This window comes from Myxine glutinosa, chromosome 2, assembly GCF_964187855.1.
Source record: "Myxine glutinosa chromosome 2, kmMyxGlut1.1, whole genome shotgun sequence".
Taxonomy (NCBI): Eukaryota; Metazoa; Chordata; class Myxini; order Myxiniformes; family Myxinidae; genus Myxine; species Myxine glutinosa.
Window position 1 is genome coordinate 143,612,518 of NC_136262.1, and position 20,140 is coordinate 143,632,657.

A 20,140-nucleotide genomic window follows, 5' to 3' on the forward strand; every position below is an offset into this window, starting at 1 on the left:
TAATCTTAAGAAATTATGGACGGATTCGGACAAAGCACGGTAATCTTAAGAAATTATGGACGGATTCGGACAAAGCACGGTAATCTTAAGAAATTATGGACGGATTTGGACAAAGCACGGTAATCTTAAGAAATTATGGATGGATTCGGACAAAGCACGGTAATCTTAAGAAATTATGGACGGATTCGGACAAAGCACGGTAATCTTAAGAAATTATGGACGGATTCGGACAAAGCACGGTAATCTTAAGAAATTATGGACGGATTCGGACAAAGCACGGTAATCTTAAGAAATTATGGACGGATTCGGACAAAGCACGGTAATCTTAAGAAATTATGGACGGATTCGGACAAAGCACGGTAATCTTAAGAAATTATGGACGGATTCGGACAAAACTTATTGGACAGTTTGGGTGTGTGACACGGACAAACTAGTTCGATTTTGGTGAAGATCTAGATCCAGATACGAGAATTTTTAAATTTTAAAGTGATTCTTCACATTTGAGGGATTAGGACAAAAACGATATATAACATATTTCAAAAAGTTATAAACGGATTATGACAAAACTTGGTGGATGAGTTGGGTAGGTGAGAATAAAAGCCAATTCGATTTTGGAGGTGTGGATCTAGATCAGGCCTATCAGAGATGGATACAAAACAAACTGTTCAGCCTGGTGGAGGTATACGCTCCTTCCAGGATGGATACATATTGTTTTTGTTCAGATTATTTGTTATTAGGGTCCAGTCCCTCCAGGATGGGTACCTATTGTTTTTTTCTTCCGATTATTTGGTAGAAGGGATCCAATCCTTCCAGAATGGATACCTATTATTTTTGTTCAAAATATTTGTTATTAGGGATTCAATCCTTCCAGGATGGATAGCTATTATTTTTGTTCTGTTTATTTTTATTTTTCTTCCGCTGCACTTTTGCGCGTTTATTCCCTTTTAAGTTCATTTTCTCGGGAACTGTTGGTCTGATTGACACGAAATGTTCAATATAGTATACGTCTACTCATGAAGAATATTTACTGATAAATATGACGTCATTGGTCACATGGTAGGGCGCCATCTTTAAAAAGGCGAAAAACTTAGGACCTCTATGTCCAAAACCGCTCGATGGAAAAAATTAAAACATGGCTCATTGTAAACAACTCTGCATGAGGAATAAGTGTTTTTAACCATGACGTCATCAGTGCCATCATTATGACGTCATAATTTGACAAGTACAACGCTTTATCTGATCAGTTTGAAATATCTTGAGTATTTTCCACACAAATATATTAGAGGAGAATGTAAATCTATGACATCATAGGTCATGTGGTTCGGCAGCCATATTGCATTGAACATAAATTTTAAAAAACTCCTCTAGAAAGGCTGAGCAGATCGATGCGAAACTTCATGGACATGACCGACTGCACTTGGGGAATGTAGCGTGATCATGAATAATTCTTAGGCCATATGGTCTGGCAGGTATGATTTTTTTGAAGATTAAACCTCTAAAAAGAAACTCCACCAGAACAGCTGCACAGGTTGAGTGAAAACTAAACGCACATGTTCCCCAAACATTGGGGATACCAGGGTATTGTCAAATAAATCATAGGTCACATGGTCTGGCAGCCATGTTGGAGCAAAGGCAAATAAATAAAGAAATAAGTATTTCTCTGAAACTGCCAAAGCTATTCAAGTCAAACTTTACAAGTATGATCTTGTAGTCAAGGGGAATACATGTTAAAAATTTCAACGTGATCAGTCGGTTGATTCAACAAAGCTCTCATTTTTCTTTTGCATAACTCCCCCAGCCCAATTTGAGAAAGTGTAACAATCAATTGCAAACTCGACTCTCTCTCCCCCTCTTGTGTCCCGCTCCCTTTATTGTACGTTTTATGTGTCCGCACATGTTTTCATGTTTAACGTGTTAGCTCCTACACGAGCCTCGACTCTGTATACAAAAAAAGAATAGACTGGTATTAAATTACGAATTCAGTTTGCTGGCTGCATCACAACTAAAGCATTTTTCACCAAACCTCCACTCAGGTTTGTCTGATCAGGATGAAATTTCCTGCCTGGATAGCTATGCCACCAATGGATAGGAATTCCCCTACTCATTAGGACAGGATTGGGTGTAGGCTATAACTCGCCCATTCTTCATCAATCGACACAGTGGGATGTTTACCGTCCACCACCTAATGTAGCAGATGGTATCCAAAGAACAGCACACTCATTGATGCACGACTCCGCCTGTGCAGCACTGGTTTGGTATGTTGTGGTGCATTTCATAAACACAAAAAGATAACATATTTAGTATAATGTATTTTTAAGTATGAAATTGTGACAGTGATATTTTTTTTTAAACAACAATATCTTCAACATATGCAAGTTAGAGTGTCAGTGCTGTGTTAATGACAATGATGAATTTACCAGGGGGTACAAGGAAGTTAATGGAGAAGGTCCTCATTGGGCTATAACTGTCATGAAGGAGGGTCTCAGACAAAATAAAAGCAGTTGTAGATTGAGAAAAGGACTCTTGCTGCAATTTATACATACATGATGGTGCAGTTAAGAATAATAATCTTGATGTGCCGCACATTGTAGATATCAAACAGTATCAATCCAATTTGCCATCCCGCTGGTTAAAGCATTGCACACTCAAAACTAAGAGGAAAGGAAGAGTCTTTAACCCTTTTGTGCCCGTTGTCCTACATATAGAAAATGGTCTCCCGGTCATCGTCATTACCCGAAAACGGATGGCTAATGCGTTTGGCCATAAATGTCCAAGGTAAATTTTCCAAGAAGATAACTTTCCTACACTGTATATATGTATCTTTTTGAATGATGATGCCATACTACTGTTACAATACTACTAGCGGGCACTAAAGGGTTAAAAATACAAACCTCATAGAATGAAAGGGCCTTTTCCCTGTCCTCGTTGCCATTGAAGTAGATGTCGCCAGCTGCTTCATAAAGTTCCAGGATATGGTGCTCTTCATCAAGGTTCTCAGCAATAGCTAGAGCCATCTGCTGGAGATGAGGACAGAATGAGGGACATTGCCAACTTTCCTGTGCAATGAAAATAAAAAGTAAAAGCTCTTCGTGTCGTCGCCTTCTTTGTGGCCACATAAAACAGATGGCTGCACAATGGAGGCTTATACAACAAGATATATTACTTTGTGTGTGGGATTTGGGCCATAAAACATTGCATGTACTGTATGTAGTCTGGTTATAAATCATGAGTTGTCTGCCCAAAGACAAAACCACGTGTGTATCCTACTCTCCAGGAAGGAATTTGAGGAAGGAATTTGCTTCCAAAGCAGTTTCATGAGAGGTAAGGAATACATCTGTTTTCTTTACCATTTGCTTTGCCATTGGTTGAAAAATATATGAAGCATTTTTTTTTTGTGAATTTGGAGCAATGACATATTGTACACACAGACATATATGGCAGAATATTAGAAACAACCTGACTTCATCTGCACCCAAATACGAGCAACCTGTCCTCCTTTTCATGCAAAAAGTTCCTTCGTTCACTTTGCAGAAAACATCAATTAACTCCACTTACCCTTCTTCCCATTTATTTACTCCCTTTCTCTTCCTTCTCTCCTCCTTACCATCATCTTACAAATGTTATACAATATTTTCAACAGAATCTCTCCCCTACCCCCGACCCCTCTACTCTCGTAATATTAGGAGACGCTTTTGTATATGGTCCCAAAGACAAGGTGTGTGATCCACATTACATGTGTGTTTACATGAACCTTGCTTCAGCATGTGAGTACAGCATTCATGTTCAAATTAATGTGTAAATGCTGAGGACATGGGCCCGGTTACATAAACCATCCTTAATCCTTGGATGCAGTGATTGGGCCTCGGAGGCCCACAAGGTTTTTTTTGTTGCAAAAACTATGCTGTACAATTTTTTTTTGGAATGAGCCTCATTTTCACCGACTTTCATGTTGTTACACAAAATTCAGTGACATAAATAAAAGAAAAAATTTATTCAGGCTCGTGGGAAATTCTTCATTCTTCACTTATAACCCAAAAATCCAACACGAACACAGGCCTTCGAGGCCCCGCATAAATGTTGTTGTACTACTATGTCATATCATTATTTTCTTGATATGAGCGTCATTGTATGCTCCTATAACTTGGTTACAAATAATTCAGTGACAAAAATATGAAAATTAAAAAACTTTACACGAATACATTCGTAGGGTCTCCGAGGCCCAATGGCTGCATAGGTGTAGGATTTTTGACAGTTGTGGACATATACATTCGAAATAAAAGGATTAGTGAATCATATTTTTTGAGCAAATACTCCTCCATGAGCCTCAACTTTTTAGAGAGAAAAAAGTTGAAAAACCAAGAACAAAATTCTTTTTGCAAAAAAAAAGAAAAAAGATTCATTACTTGTATGGGATTCTTCCCACTAATAGGATCAATGATTCACATTTTCTGAGCAAATACACATCCATGAGTATCGACCTGGATTGAAAAAGGATGTGAAAGAAAAAACAAAACAAAAAAAGAACAACATTACACGAATACATCCGTTGGGCCTCCGAGGGCCAATGGCTGCGTTTATGTCGGATTTTTTGATGCCTGCATCTAAGGGTTAATAGGACATGTTTTGAGGATTTACTTAAGTATTTCCTTAACTTTTCCCTTAAAGACACCCTTAAGTTGAGGATAGTTGCATATACGAATATCTTATCGTTTTTCCTTAAATCCTTCCTTAAAGTTAAGGGAGCCCCTCATCCCCACCCGCCTCACCCCACCCCTACATCATCGGCTTTTCTCCACCAATTAGAAGAAAGCTTTCCTAAGTTACCTGGGTATTATACATTGGAAGAAAGGTCATGATTCATTTTTTGGGTTGACATCAATTTAAACCCATTTGCATACACATCTCGGCCATGATCGTGGCTCCACGGTGCTTTATGGATTAAGGAAAGATTTACTTTAAGGTAGGTTTTTCCACTTAGCTAAGGATCTCCTTAAGTGCTGCTGCATGAACAACCCTAACAAAATCCTTAAGGATTTCCTTATTCAGCTAAGGTGAAGGAAAGCCTTAGGAGTTGCCGTTCCTATGCCAGGCAACCAATCAGAGTAGAGATATTGTGTAAAATCCATTTGATTCTCATTCACCATTTTATTGTAAAAGCCTTAATTTGTGCAGTAAATGTTTGGAAACTTTCCAAGAATGGTGAAAGTGTGAAATTATAAATGTGAAATATGAGTGCGAAACTACAAGGACGATATTCCAGATGTCATGAAAGAGTGAAAATTGCAGAAGTTTTGTTCTATCAGCCTCTGACATCACGCGGCGAAAAGTCCCCTCTTCATGACCAATTTCCATGAAGAGCGCCTTTTGGAAACTCAAAGGTTCGTGGTTAAGGTCGGGGTGGTGTTCCCTTGAGTTTAAGGAAGTTTTTAAGGAAAAGCTTAAGGATTATTCATGTTTTCAACCATCCTCAACTTAATGATGTCCTTAAGGGAAAAGTTAAGAATGAATGAATGAATGATCGTTTTAAGGTCATTTTTCCCCGCGAGGGCGGGGGTTAGCCTTGCGGGCCCCATGACAATCATGGTTCCCTTTTTGAGGCAATGTTTTTTATGGCCGGATGCCTTTCCTGACGCCAAGTTAAGGATGCCCTTCCTAAGGGAAAAGTTAAGGATCTCCTCAAATCTTTCCTGAAGGATGCTTCAGGAAAATCGGGCCATAAAGTCCCACCACCTTCGGTAGCGGAAGTAATAAAGTGGTGAATGAGAATCGAATGAATTTTACACAAGAATCATTTTATTCCTCCTTCATCCACAACCACGTGTTCCCCGTGCAGCATATAACAAGTGTCATTGAAAATCACGTGGTCTTTAGCCAAAGGTGGGCGGTCCGCTTCGAAAGTCCGCTTATCCGCTTATCCGCTGCAGCGGACTAACGTTTTCGAAGCGGATAAGCGAATCGGAACAACCCCCGGAAACCGAAGCGGATAAGCGTAAGCGGACTACCGAAAAATTAAAGCGCATCGCGATTCGCCAAATCAGCTGTTAGCCTGAGCCGTTACTCTAGAATTGTGAATATTTATTTAAGTGAATAATAAGTGAAACCCTAACAACTCGGCTCTTGCGACATAACGCATTATATCATAACGTTATGTTCACGTCATGGTTTACGACATGGTTGTAACATAACGCATTACATCATGACGTTATGTTCACGTCATGGTTTACGGCATGTTCACGACACCATGACGAATAAACGGCAGTCCGTTGGCCCGCCATCTTGTTGACTTGTTTGTGTCTGAATAACCAAACGTTACAGCTCTCGCCCAATCTCTTCCCGCTCGAGTTCCGTGATGCTTGGGTAACTCTGTTTCTCAGGCATAACACGCCGCTCCCGAGCTCTGCCTCGGTCGAGCGCGTGTTCAGCTACGGGTCGGACATCCTCAGGCCTAAGAGGTCGGCCCTGGCTGCACCGAACTTCGAGGCCCTCGTCTTCATGAAGGGCAACCTCCAAATCCTCAAGAAGGCCCACGAGGTGGAGGAGGAAGACGAGGATTGACTAGTAGACTCTCTTGTCAAAGAAAGGACGGGCAAATTGATTTTTCTTTAATGTAACTTGCATATATTAAAATTATATTTAAATTAACTGTAGAGTAGAGTCGAGTGGAAAACTTTATTTCAATACATTTTGAATAAATTTTATTTAAATAAAAATGTATATTTTTGATCTTAAAAGCTTTGTTTGTCTTTGTAGTAGTTAGAAATGGCTATTTAGGCTTAAAAAGCATTAAATTCCCTTTAGAAACGTCAAAAATCGCTTTAAAAACGTCGAAGCGCTTTTAAAAAATCGAATCGAAGCGGATAAGCGGTAAGCGGACTAAGATTTTCGGCCGCTGAAGCGGATAAGCGAATCGGACTACACGGGCTGGCGGAGCGGATAAGCGGTAAGCGGACTTAAAATTTTCCGAATCGCGCCCACCTTTAGTCTTTACGTGTTCTTGGCTTCGGACGTCTCTTCCTATCTCTAATCTGATTGGTTGCCTGGCATAGGATTTAAATCCAAAGGATTTCCTTAACTGCAAGGAAGTCCTAGCTCAGGTTTTCCTAAGGAATGTTTATGCAACTGCACTTAAGGAAATCCTTAGCGAAGGAATTACATCGTAACTTAAGGAAAATCTTTCCGGGACATGACCCTTGATAATATTATGCCATTTACATATAATACGAAACTGCTTTCACCAAATAACATGATTTATACCTTGTTTCTCTCAAATTATCATAAGGACATATGTATGTAGACATAGAATAATGATTGATGTAAATGTTTGGGTATGAGAACTGTCTGCAAAGAGGACCAATCTTGCCTGTAAGTGAAGATCGACAACTTCATTTTGGCCCAGGTCATGATGGATTCTTGCTGCCCAAAGCCAGGCCCAAGCAACCTTCTCTTGCTCATGCAGGTCAATGAAAATTGCCAAACTGTTTTTCATGTGATCCAAAGCTTTTTGGTAAGACCTCATAAAACAACAGAGCAGTAAAATTGTATGTAATAAGAATGTCGAACACCAGGTAAAAGCACAATGGTAAAACATATATACATAGAAATAGCAAGAAATAAAAGATGTCCTTCTGTACTCTTGCTTCAAATTAAACTTTTGATCTCAAATCCAAATTTCCTGAGTAAATAGCAATAATAACAAATTTGCTTTCACTGTTCCAATACAGGGCCTTCAGAAAGTATTCACACCCCTTGACTTTTTCACATTTTGTTGTTACAGGTCGAATTTAAAATGGATTTAATGGAGATTTTTTTTGTCACTGATCTACACATAATACTCCATAATATCGAAGTGGAATTTTTTTTTTTGAAAGTTTTACAAAATATTTAAAAATGAAACACAGAAATATCTAATTTACATGAGTATGCAACCACCATGAGGTGGTAGTTTACATGAGTAGTCAATACTTTGTAGAAGCACCTTTGTCAGCGATTACAGATTTGAGTGTTATTGGGTATGTCTTTGCTTTGCACATCTGGATTTGGGGAGTTTCTTCCATTTTCCTTGCAGATTTGCTCAAGCTCTGTCACATTGGATGTGGAGTGTCGGGCGAAAAACAATCTTCAAGTCTTTCCACAGATTCTCAATGGGATTGAAGTCTGAGCTTTGGCTGCGCCACTCAAGGACTTTCACGTTCTTGTTTTGAAGTCATTCCAGTGTTGCTTTGGCTGTATGCTTGGGTATCATTGTCCTGTTGGATTGTAAATCTTCACCACAGTCTCAGGTCTTTTGCACTCTGAAGCAGATGCTCCTCAAGGATTTGCCTGTATTTTGTTCCATTCATTGTTCCCTCTATCATTCCACTTCTCCCAGTCCATGCCACTGAAAAGCATCCTCCTAGCATGATGCTGCCACCACCATGCTTCATGGTAGGGATGGTGTGGTGGCTTGTGGGAGTGGCTTCCATCTGGCCACTCTCCCATAAAGCCTAGATTTGTGAAGTGTTGCAGAGACTGTTATCCTTCCAGGTTTTTCCATCTCAGCCAAGGAACTATGTAGTTTTGTCAGTGGACATTGGGTTCTTGGTCACTTCCCTGACCAATGTCCTTCTTGTCCGGTTGCTCAGTTTGGTTGGACGTCCAGCTCTGGGAAGAGTCTGATGGTAGTTCCATATTCTTTCCATTTCCTAATGATGGAGCTCACTGTGCTCTTGGGAACTTTCAACACTCGAGAAATTGTTGTATCCCCTTCCCTAGATCTAGGCCGTCTAACAATTCTATCTCCGAGTTCTACAGCCAGTTCCTTGGACTTCATGGTAGAGTTTCTGCTATGGCATTCACTATCAACTGTGGGACCTTATATAGAAAGGTGTGGTGCTGTGCACACACGACTCGATTGCCAGAGAGGTAGGCCACAAAGCGTTGGTAACAGAGTCTTTATTCAAAGCTCGTACTTCAGCACTGGGCGGGCTTGAGCTTAGAGCCCGCATATATGTGCCGAGGCCACGCCCAGTCCCCGGGTGTGGCTGATCGGTCGAAAGGCGGGGCATGTGCTTTCGCTCCCCGCCTGGACGCTCGCGCCACCCACTGGTGCACGGAATTATTGCCCCTTGTGCCCGCCACATGCGCCCCCCCAGAATTCCCGCGCACCTGAAGGGTGAGTTTGCGGGGAAGCCGGATGACCCGGCCGAAACGCCCCCTGGCGATGGGTGCAGGGCTGGGGGGTAGTGGGACAGCGGGGCTGGGGGGTGCCGGGGGTCCGACCGCCAGGGGGCGGCCTTGACGCGGAGGCAGAGCTGCTTGCGGGGGTTGGTCCGGATCGAGGTGGGCCGGCTTGAGGCGGTCTACGGAGATGCGATCCGGGGCGCCGCCGATGTCGATGGTGAAAAATTTGTCCCCGGTCTCCAGCACGCGGAAGGGCCCGTCGTACGGGGGCCGTAGTAGTGCCCGGTAGGCGTCGTGCCGGATGAAGACGTACTTTGCCGTGCGAAGCTCCGGGGCGATGTGGGAAGGCGGGCAACCGTGGTGTGCCGTCGGCACTGGGGCGAACCTCCGGGCGGTCTCCTGAAGGGCGGAGCGCTGTTGTGCCGCGGACAAAGGAGCCGTGGAGTCGGGGATAAATTCACCCGGTACCCGCAGTGGTTGCCCGAAGACCAGCTCCACCGAGGACGCACGCAGGTCGTTCTTGGGCACCGTCCTGAGGCCCAGCAGGACCCAGGGGAGTCTGTCGACCCAGCCGCCGTCGCGGAGGCTGGCCCAGAGCGCGGCCTTCATTGAGCGATGAAAGCGCTCACACAGGCCATTGGCCTGGGGGTGGTAGGCCGTGGTGCGGTGTAGTTTCATCCCGAGCCCTTGCGCCACCGCAGCCCAGAGCTCCGAGGTGAACTGGGGGCCGCGGTCGGACGAGATGTCCGAGGGGGCACCGAACCGGGCAACCCAAGTGGCGATGAAGGCTTGCGCCACATCAGCCGCAGACGTCGCCGCCAATGGGACGGCCTCCGGCCACCGTGTGGTGCGGTCCACCATGGTGAGGAGGTGGGTGAACCCCGCGAGGGGGGCAGAGGTCCCACCAAGTCGACGTGCACGTGGTCGAACTGACGCTCAGGCACCGCAAACGGGGCCAACGGGGCCTGGGTGTGGCGGTGGACCTTTGCGCGCTGGCACGCGAGGCACGTCCGGCCCAGTCGCGGATGTACTTCCAGAGGCCATGCCAGACGAACTTTGCCGCGACGAGCTTCTGGGATACCTTCGTGCCTGGGTGGAACAGGCCGTGGATGGCATCGAAAACTGGGTGCCGCCAGCCAGCGGGCACGATGGGGCGAGGCCGGCCGAGGGAGACGTCGCATAGGAGGGCTGCGCCCGCGGCGTCGAACGGCACCTCGGTGACGCGGAGGCCGGTGACGGCGGTCCGCAAGGCCTGGACGCCCGGGTCGGCGGTCTGGTCCTCCGCCATCCGGGCATAGTCGACCCCGAGGTGGACCGCGAGCACGACGGACCGGGAAAGGCAATCCGCCACCGGGTTGTCTTTACCCGCCAAGTGATGGATGTCCGTCGTGTACTCGGACACGGCAGAGAGGTGACCCTGCTGCCGTGCCGACCATGGCTCGGCGACCTTGACCATCACGAACACAAGGGGCTTGTGGTCGACGAAAGCCGTTAATGGGCGGCCCTCCAGCAGATGGCGGAAGTGTCGGACCGCCAGGTGGAGCCCGAGCAGCTCGCGGTCGAAGGTGCTTTAGCGGCGTTCGTGCGGGCGAAGCTGCTGGCTAAAAAACGCCAGCGGTTGCCAAGCACCACGCACCCACTGCTCGTGCACCACGCCCTCCGCGTAGTCCGACGCGTCGGTGGTGAGGGCGATCGGTGCATAGGGCGCCGAGTGCGCCAGCATGGTGGCGTCGGCCAGGGCCAGCTTTGCGCCCGCAAACGCCGTGGTCATCGGCGCCGACCAGGCGATGTCACCTTTGCCCGGCTTGCCTCGGAGGGCCTCATGCAAGGGGCGGAGGAGCTGGGCGAAGTGGGGCACGAAGCGGTGGTAAAAACTTACCATTCCCAGGAACTCCTGGAGCCCCTTGATCGTGCGGGGCCGCGGAAAATCCCTGACTGCCTCCACCTTGGCCGGTAAAGGGACGGCCCCGTGCCTGGTGATGCGGTGCCCCAAGAAGTCGTTGGTGGCGACGCCGAAACGGCACTTGGCGGGGTTGATGATTAGGCCATGCTGGCCCAGGCGTTCGAAGAGCGTGCGGAGGTGGAGCAGGTGCTCCTCCCAGGACACGCTCGCGACCAGGATGTCGTCCAGGTAGACAAACAGGAAAGGTAAGTCGCGCAAGATGCTGTCCATAAGCCGTTGGAACGCCTGGGTCGCATTCTTCAACCCGAAAGGCATTCTCAGGAACTCGAAGAGGCCGAAAGGGGTAATGACGGCCGTCTTAGGGACGTCGTCTGGTTGGACGTGGACCTGGTGGTAGCCCCGGATGAGGTCCACCTTGGAAAACACGGTCGTGTTTGCCAACCGGGCGGAAAAGTCCTGGATATGCGGGACCGGGTAGCGGTCGGGGTGGTGGCATCATTGAGCCGGCGGTAGTCCCCGCACGGCCGCCATCCTCCGCCGGGCTTCGGCACAATGTGCAGAGGAGAAGCCCAAGCGCTGTTGGAGCGCCGCACGATCCCCAGCCGCTCCAGCGTGGCGAACTCCGCTTTCGCCACCGCGAGCTTCGTGGGCTCGAGTTGGCGTGCCCGGGCATAGACCGGCGGCCCGACCATGGGTATATGGTGCTCCACCCCGTGTTTAATGGCCACCACTGAGAAGGTGGGCCGCGTGAGGGCCGGGAAACTGGCGAGGAGGCGGGTAAAGTCGTCCGCTGCCGGAAGCGTGCAAACTAAACTCGCCGGGACGGAACCTTCCAGCAAGCCGCTTGGCAAGCCGCTCGGTGAGCCGCTCAGTGAGCCGCTCAATGAGCCGCTCAGCGAACAAGCGAGCGAGCTAAAGTTTTCGGCCTGGACGAGCCGTCTGCACTTCACGGCGACCAACAGCCCATTCGCACATAGGAAGTCCGCACCGAGCAGTGCCATTGGCACGCTGGCGGTCAAGAATGACCATTGAAAGCGCTGCCCTCCGAACCGCAGTGAGAGGCAACGCTTCCCGAATGTGCGGATGGGTGTACTGTTGGCGGCAAGCAAAGCGGGGCCCCGGCCCGCGGTTTGCTTGTCGGACGAGGAGGCGGGGAGGACGCTTACCTGCGCTCCTGTGTCGCAAAGAAAACGGCGCCCGGACAAGGTGTCCATGATGAAAAGGAGGCTGCCGGAATGGCCGACGCTCATGACCGCAAGTGAGCGCCGGTCGTTTCCCGACCCGTCAAAAGAGCACGGCGGGCGACACGTTTTGGCCTGGCGGCCGAACCTGGCATGGTAGTAGCACCAGGTTTGCGGCGGTAACGGCCGCGGCGGCCGTGCCGGCGGCGGTGGTGGTGGCAGCGGCGGTAGTGGACGGGGCGTAGCAGCAGCCACGAGGGAAGTCAGGAGCGCTGGAGCCTCCGCGCCGGGATCCACTACGGCAGCACCGTACACCGACTGCGTGTCGCAGGCTGCGAAATACTTGTCGGCCTCTCCAGCCAGGGCGCGGGGTTCCTTTATTTTGGAACCAGCCAGCGCGAGGCGTACCTGTGCAGGTAGCTGGCGTAGGAAAAGCGCCCGGAATAAGAAATCCGGGGGCTGGTCTCCGAGCAGGGACAGCATGGAATCCATCCGGACGGATGGTCGTGTGTCGCCGAGGGCGGGAAGGTCCAGGAGGCGGTTGGCCTGTTCGATCTCCGTGAGGCCGAACGTGGCGATGAGGAGACGTTTGAGCGCCTCGTACTTGTTGTCGCCCGGCGGGCGCCGAAAGATGGACATGACTCGGGCGGCAGTGCCGGACCCGAGGGCGGCGACCACGTGGTAGTACCGGGTCTCGTCCGCCGTTATGCCTCGGAGTTGGAATTGAGCTTCGGCTTGCAAAAACCAAACGTCGGCGTGCGCTTCCCAAAACTCCGGGAGTTTGACTGCGACGGCATTGGTGGCCATGGCGCGTTCGGTGGTCAGCAACGGCTGAACCAATCGGGGCCACCAGTGTGGTGCTGTGCACACACGACTCGATTGCCAGAGAGGTAGGCCACAACGCGTTGGTATAACAAAGAGTCTTTATTCAAAGCTCGTAATTCAGCACTGGGCGGGCTCGAGCTTAGAGCCCGCATATATGTGCCGAGGCCACGCCTAGTCCCCGGGCGTGGCCGATCGGTCGAAAGGCGGGGCATGTGCTTTCGCTCCCCATCTGGACGCTCGCGCCACCCACTGGTGCGCGGAATTATTGCCCCTTGTGCCCGCCACAAAGGTGTTTCTTTCTAAATCATGTCCAATCAATTGGATTGGCCACAGGTGGACTCCAATTAGGTTGTACAGACATCTCAAGGATGATCAAAGGGATTTTGGATGCATCTGAGCTCAATTTGGATTGTCATATCAAAGGGGTTCAATACTTATTGACTCAAGACATTTCAGCATTTCATTTTTAATTTTTTTTTTCAATTCTACAAAAACAATTCCACTTTGATACTATGGGGTATTATGTGTAAATCAGTGGCAAAAAATCTCATTTTAATCCATTTTAATATTCAGGCTGTAACAACAAAGTGTGAAAACGTCAAGGGGTGTGAATACTTTCTGAAGGCACTGTAGTTATTGAAAATCATCGAAAAAATCAGGTCTGGCCCGATCTCCAGCAAATTTGCATATGTGTTGGTAGTACCCAGAGTCGGGACATGGGCACAAAAAATCACCCACCCCTATCCCTATATGAGGTTGGGGGGGGGGTGGGGGAGGGGGGTGGGAGAGGACATGCCAATGCTTCCGTAGGGAGCGGGTGTTTTAGTGTATCAAAAGTTTCTACAATACAAAGCCAACAAATAATAAAAAATAATTAAGCAACTGCATCTCCCAATTCAACACATTTTGTTTATCAGAACCTATTGCAGCTACAGCATGACAAAAACCTTAATAATTGGACAAACGTCGGCCATGAAGCAGAAAAAGCAACTCGGGGAAGTTTCTTCTAATTTATCGTTCCCATGTGTCGTCTTGTCCACTACTGAACGGAACACATGAGTTTAGATTTGTAATAATGATGTCGCGTTTCATAGATCACACTTCATTCAAGGTGTTATAAATGGTTTATGACTCTATCGAAAGAGCTCAAACATTCAAAAATGACGATATTATCAACGCAGCAAATTCAATTTGGCAAATCGATTTAACTTGCGTGAACACATTGCATCCTGAAGTGAGTTGTTAGAGGTTTTCGAGATATTAATTGCATTCCTTTCTCCCTATCAGTATTGTTGCGGTTCTCTCGCCGGCCTCCTCCCCTTATCAAGGGGGGCATGAATCCCCTTGTCTTTACTGGGCCTGGCGGAACCGGGGCTTGCAACGTCCCTTCCGGACAGTGCCAAATAGGGTTTCGGGACCAAATTCTCACTCGTACCTAAGTACTCGTGCTGCCCTGGAAGCGAGGAAACAAGTCTCGCACGAACCACGCGAGGTTGGAGTATGCCGAGCGGTTTGCGTACACGTGATCCGTGCAGTTATAATTAATGGACCCCGATTTAAGCGATCTTATTCGTGCCACGCTTAATCAATGATGAAACCACAAAGACGATCGAATCAAGAAGAAAGAACAGATTGGTTTAATTATTATTGCACGTATATACAGCTCCAGGACGAAGAGACACAGAGCAAGCTTAGACAGTCTTAATTATCCCAGCGACAACGGGCCCATCTCACACTCACACGGGGTATTGTAGAAGGGCAGGTGTTCCCCAGCGCGTCCAAGGATGGTCCTCGTCCAGCTCTCCACGGTCCCCGGCACGTCCGCGAAGGTGGAGGTAGGCGAAGGCAGGGACTCGCAGCGTGTCCCTCTAACCTTGGAGATAATATTGGGGCGAACGGTAGAGAGGACCTTTACGGCAAAGGGCGGGGCGGCTTTTACGGTGTAGGGCGGTTACTCAGCCTCGTTCACTCGCTTGGCTGAAATGCGTAAGTTCGTTATAAACGCGCCTGGCTGCGCCCGCATATATCTCGCGACCAACTCTTCTTCCTCAATGCCTTGGTGTTGGTGAGCGCGCGCGTTCTCATGCGATGGTCAAGTTCATCAAGCGGTACAATGCGAGTTCTCTCATCAAGTCCCCTCTCTGCAAGTCCTGTGACGCAAGTCCTCCGCTTCCTCTGCAAGTCCTCTCTTCCCTCTGCAAGTCCTGTTGAGGGCTTTGCGCAGCGGGTTATATAGGCCCGCCCCGCGAACCTTCTGGAACTCACCAGACTCTTCTCACCACACCCTCTGTCACCACCACCTCTGAGCTCTGATTGGTGGCTCATGCTTGCCGTCATCGCCTCTGCTGCTCCGACCTCAACGCAGCCCCCACCTTCTTAGGCCTACCTCATGTTAACTCGACTAATGAATAACCAATGGGTAGCAAAATGGATTGCGCCTACAGAGGTAGAATGGTTTGCAGAAGTAGGGCCTATTCTCCTGTCTTTACACAACGCAGAATTAACACTGGAAAGGGCCTATTCTTACACATACTAAGACATAACTATACTACAAATGAGGCTACATGTTGCTTGTGTGACTATCTATGGGGGACAACCTTTAACCTTTATTGAGCTCACTGTACAAACCTCAAAACCGTAGCAATATTTTACACTGTTTGGTAAAGTTATCTGGACACATCCTGGTTATTTCATTGAACAACTCTATCAATTGTGTGATTTATTTGAGTTACCATCGGTCACGACCTGGATTGGGCATTTCATGGCATACAATTTGGGAGGAATCGCTCTGTGATAGCATTAGCATTCTCAACATGGATAACAGACCTGCTGACTGCACCAAATTGAAACTTCATTTCTTTAAAACAGATTCACCAAATCAAGAGCTGCTTTGGCAAACATCTGGTAATCATAAGTACACTATTTCAGAGTGACAAGCCTGACCCTGGCCCAACAAGAGTGCCTGAATGGTAGCCAGTAATCCTTATTATTGAGCATTTCTGATTGATATCAAGTCATCAGGGATTGGATAGGTCACTTCAGAAGTCACATTGCTGCCCCGACATAAATGAATGTAATATTTTTAGTGAGCTGGTTTGGTTGTATAGTTCAGGAGTGAGTGAATAGGTTTCAGGGGATAAACATTTGGAGGAAGACAGTTGCACAAGAACAGAGTTACGGATACTATATGGCAAACAACCACAGAACAAGATAGTCCGGAGAGCGCTAGGGTCAAAATAGAGCTGCTAGGAGCAGGAGCCCCTAGGGTTAAAATTGAACTGATAGGAGCAGGAGCCCCTAGGGTCAAAATAGAGGTGATAGGAGCAGGAGCCCCTAGGGTCAAAATAGAGCTGATAGGAGCAGGAGCCCCTAGGGTCAAAATAGAGGTGATAGGAGCAGGAGCTCCTAGGGTCAAAATAGAGCTGATAGGAGCAGGAGCCGTTTGGGGCAAAATAGAGCTGATAGGAGCAGGAGCCCCTCGAGTCAAAATAGAGGTGATAGGAGCAGGAGCCCCTAGGGTCAAAATAGAGCTGATAGGAGCAGGAGCGGTTTGGGGCAAAATAGAGCTGATAGGAGCAGGAGCCCCTAGAGTCAAAATAGAGGTGATAGGAGCAGGAGCCCCTAGGGTCAAAATAGAGGTGATAGGAGCAGGAGCCCCTAGGGGCAAAATAAAGCTGATAGGAGCAGGAGCCCCTAGGGTCAAAATAGAGATGATAGGAGCAGGAGCCCTTAGGGTCAAAATAGAGCTGATAGGAGCAGGAGCCCCTAGGGTCAAAATAGAGCTGATAGGAGCAGGAGCCCCTAGGGGCAAAATAGAGCTGCTAGGAGCAGGAGCCCCTCGGGTCAAATAACCACACTCACTCATAAGTGGCCACCCACAAATCGAATACAAATCTTGACATCCCTCGGATGGACGTTGAAGGGGCATCCCATGTGCCAGCATTCGTTGGGGGATGTTCAAAGATCCCAAAGTGTCCTTCGCAAAGAGTGGCGAGCTATCGCCGGCACCATCAGCAATTTCGAAATTCCTGTCCTAACCAGCAGAGGGCACTGCATTAGCGGCACAGTCCCTAGGGTCAGTCAATGATGCTGCCTCGCAGCCTTGTGCTACATAAGAACGAATAATAATATTACTTGCACTTGATGTACATTTTAGTGTTTTAGTTCGGAACAAGAAATACATCATCTTATTTCAGTGTGATGATGATAAGCAGTTTGTTTTTATAACATACTTACAAATGATAACATATGCAAAGGAGACAAATTATATTATATTATATTATATTATATTATATTATATTATTTATTTATTTATTTCTTTCTTTCTATATGACTAACACTGAATTCTTACAAATAGACGAGGCCATGTCAGTCAATGATCATGAAGCTGAGGGCTGTTCCATACCATGCAGAATGCTGCTCGAGGTGCAAATGACTTAGGGCCTGCAGGATGCAACCTTCAAGTCTGCGGCAGTGAGCCGAGCGAACAAGGGCGAGTTGGAAGTTGCGGTAACAATGAAGGAGGTCAACATGCGATGTACTGTCTTTGTACAATCTGCACAGCATGTTCGTCACCAGCAACTGGCCTGGCAAGAGATCCAGTACAACAAATAAAAGATGAAGGAGTTTTTCAAACATTCTTTCATTGTACAGTTATTTATTACAATACCTCTGGGATTCTGTTATGCGATTTGACTTTGCACTAAGGTGCTGACCCACCTTTCAGGTTGTCTTTGGATAACGCCAACAACAAAGCCAGCTCGTGATAGAGAATGACCGTTGTTCGAGGTTCTTTACGCAGCGTCATCTGTCCCAAGCTGAGTGGAACCAGCACAAAGCTCCGTGGAAGCTCAGTTAGCTCTTTCCATTTCACAAGTTCCAAGGCTGATTGGAGAAATAGGTTGGCCCCAACATTTGCACCGATCCTCATTGCCAGGAACCCCACATTGGCACGGCAGACTGCCTGGTTCAAAATATTGCCAGTTATCTTAGCCATAGCAAAGGCATTGCGGAAGTGCATCAAAGCCTGTGCGATGTTTTGTTGTCTTGACAGAATGAGCCCGAGAATATTGCAGACCGCACCCTCTTCCTGTGGAAGTCTCATTCCAGTCAACATTTTCAGCAAAGGAGCGAGGATATATTTAGCTCTTTGAAGTTCGTTTTCTTGTATGTTTATCCAGGCAAGCCTCACAGAAACATCTATCGCCTTCACGGTTGAGAAAGATGTCGCCGACTCCGTGATCTTGTGAAGATGATCAGTAGATCTTCGAAAGTAACCGTGTTGCCTGTAGAGCTCAGAAATGCTGAGATGAATGTTCCACCGCAATTCTAAGGAAGCGTCAAGCTCACAGAATTCTAATGCTTTCAGGAAGTATGGATTGCATAGCGCTGGGATTTGGGCATTGCATGGGTGAGTGCCGTCTTTTGTTGCACCACTGACGACCCATCTGGCACCTTGCAAACACTGCAGAGCCTTTACATGCGGCTTGGTCAATAAAAACCTGCTACATGCCAAGCACATTCTGGGAAGGCACTTCCTGTTGTACAGGAAACTGAGCAGGTTGTAGAAAGTTGGACAGTTTTTTTGACCCGAATCGCCACGCTGATCCGCTAGGTATTGAAGTCTTTCAACAAAAGGCAATGCCTCAGAAATTTGTCCAAGTTTGAGATGGCAGGATGAAATCAGAATGCAAGCTCTGCTCTCAAGTTTCTCATTTCTCGTGAGTACAGCTCTCCTGAGAATATAATTGAGCACCTCAAGTGCAGCCGAATGGCAGTACGACATTTCTGGTGCCCCTAGTAAAAGTGCTTCTGTCTTTTTCAAGAAATTATCAGCCTTAGCCTGATGCCGTAGACGCAAGTACACCCTGGTAAGACTGGTGTAGAGAACATTCATGAAAGTCAAGTCAGGAATGTCTCCATCAATAACTGCCAGGGCCTCCTCGAAGTAGACTCTTGCCTGAAACAGCTTCACTCGTTGCGCACAGTGGCGACCGAGGAGGAAGCAAACGCGGCTGAGTGCCCAAAGCATGCACCCATGTTTGGCTCGGGCATGCAGATCTTCGAGTAAGTGCTCAACCATAGATTCATCCAAACAACCTTGGAAAATCTTGGAAGCTGGAGAAGCATCCTCCCGATAAAAAGCTTCAAACGATTTCCTGTGCTTTGGTGTATTGAGGTAGAGCAAGAAATTCATTGAGCTCGCTTCATCGATTATTGCAGTATTTTCCACATCATCAGATGTTTGACATTCTTCATCTTCCTTGTATTTTCTTAAAAAATGTATCTCGACTTCATCATGCAAATTTTCTTCATCATCATCATCTTCATCATCATTTTCTTTCGTCCTTCTTTCAAATCTTGCTTCTTGGGTGTTATCGCTGCAGCTACCTGGTTCCTGTAGTTGATTGGCAAAGGTATTGCTTTTGACTTCCGTCGCAGGTTGCTCCATAATGGTTTGTTCGACCCAATGGACCGTTTCAACAAATCCAGGTACATCAGCAGCATTATCTACCACAAATTCTGGAGTAATGTGCAAAAGTTCTGCAAGAAAAAGAGAAGTACAATTTGGGGATGCCCTTCAACCGCGCAGTTGGTAGCATTTCATCTTGCAAGTTTTCAAGTCATTGAGCATTTAACGAGGCAGCACAAACCTATTTCTGCCAACGTTTCAAGATCAGCATCCAAAAGCTCCTCTTTGTCTGCACACAATAAAATAGGATGAAATCCATCAAAGTGATCGTCTCTGAAGATGTTTGTGTTGCGCAAACGTGTCATTTATTCAGGAAGAGCAATATCCTAAAGAAATGTTACCCATTTTGTAGATTGCACAAGCATCCATTCCAGTGAGACTTGAGAGGAACTCAATTGCATCCTCCATCCCAAAGTCTTCCGAATAATTGCAATGAAAAAGCTTCTCCTTGCAGTCAAAGGAAAGGTCATTCATCGCACTGAAAGTAATATCGGATACAATTGTTACAAACAAGAGGAACCTTGATCATAACATGATTGAAACATTGAGTTTGAGATTTTCAAAAGTTGTGTTTCAACAAACTTTAAATTTCAATACATT

At 47.2% G+C, this 20,140-nt stretch overlaps 1 protein-coding gene across 5 annotated transcripts in view; it reads right to left on the bottom strand.

Annotated features, from left to right (window-relative positions):
* Positions 1-20,140, bottom strand: part of SH3TC1 (SH3 domain and tetratricopeptide repeats 1) — a 98,200-nt gene that overhangs the window by 16,535 nt on the left and 61,525 nt on the right. For all 5 annotated transcript variants that reach the window (XR_013622395.1, XM_078771764.1, XM_078771765.1 and 2 more), the window contains exons 9-14: positions 19,882-20,018; positions 19,722-19,769; positions 17,788-19,611; positions 17,474-17,654; positions 7,361-7,511; positions 2,892-3,014 (exon numbers count right to left, since the gene is read on the bottom strand). Coding sequence is in view for 4 of the 5 variants with exons in the window: in XM_078771764.1 (XP_078627890.1) it covers positions 2,892-3,014; positions 7,361-7,511; positions 17,474-17,654; positions 17,788-19,611; positions 19,722-19,769; positions 19,882-20,018 (2,464 nt within the window). In the remaining variant the exon portion in view is untranslated. The remainder of the gene's footprint in view (positions 1-2,891; positions 3,015-7,360; positions 7,512-17,473; positions 17,655-17,787; positions 19,612-19,721; positions 19,770-19,881; positions 20,019-20,140) is intronic.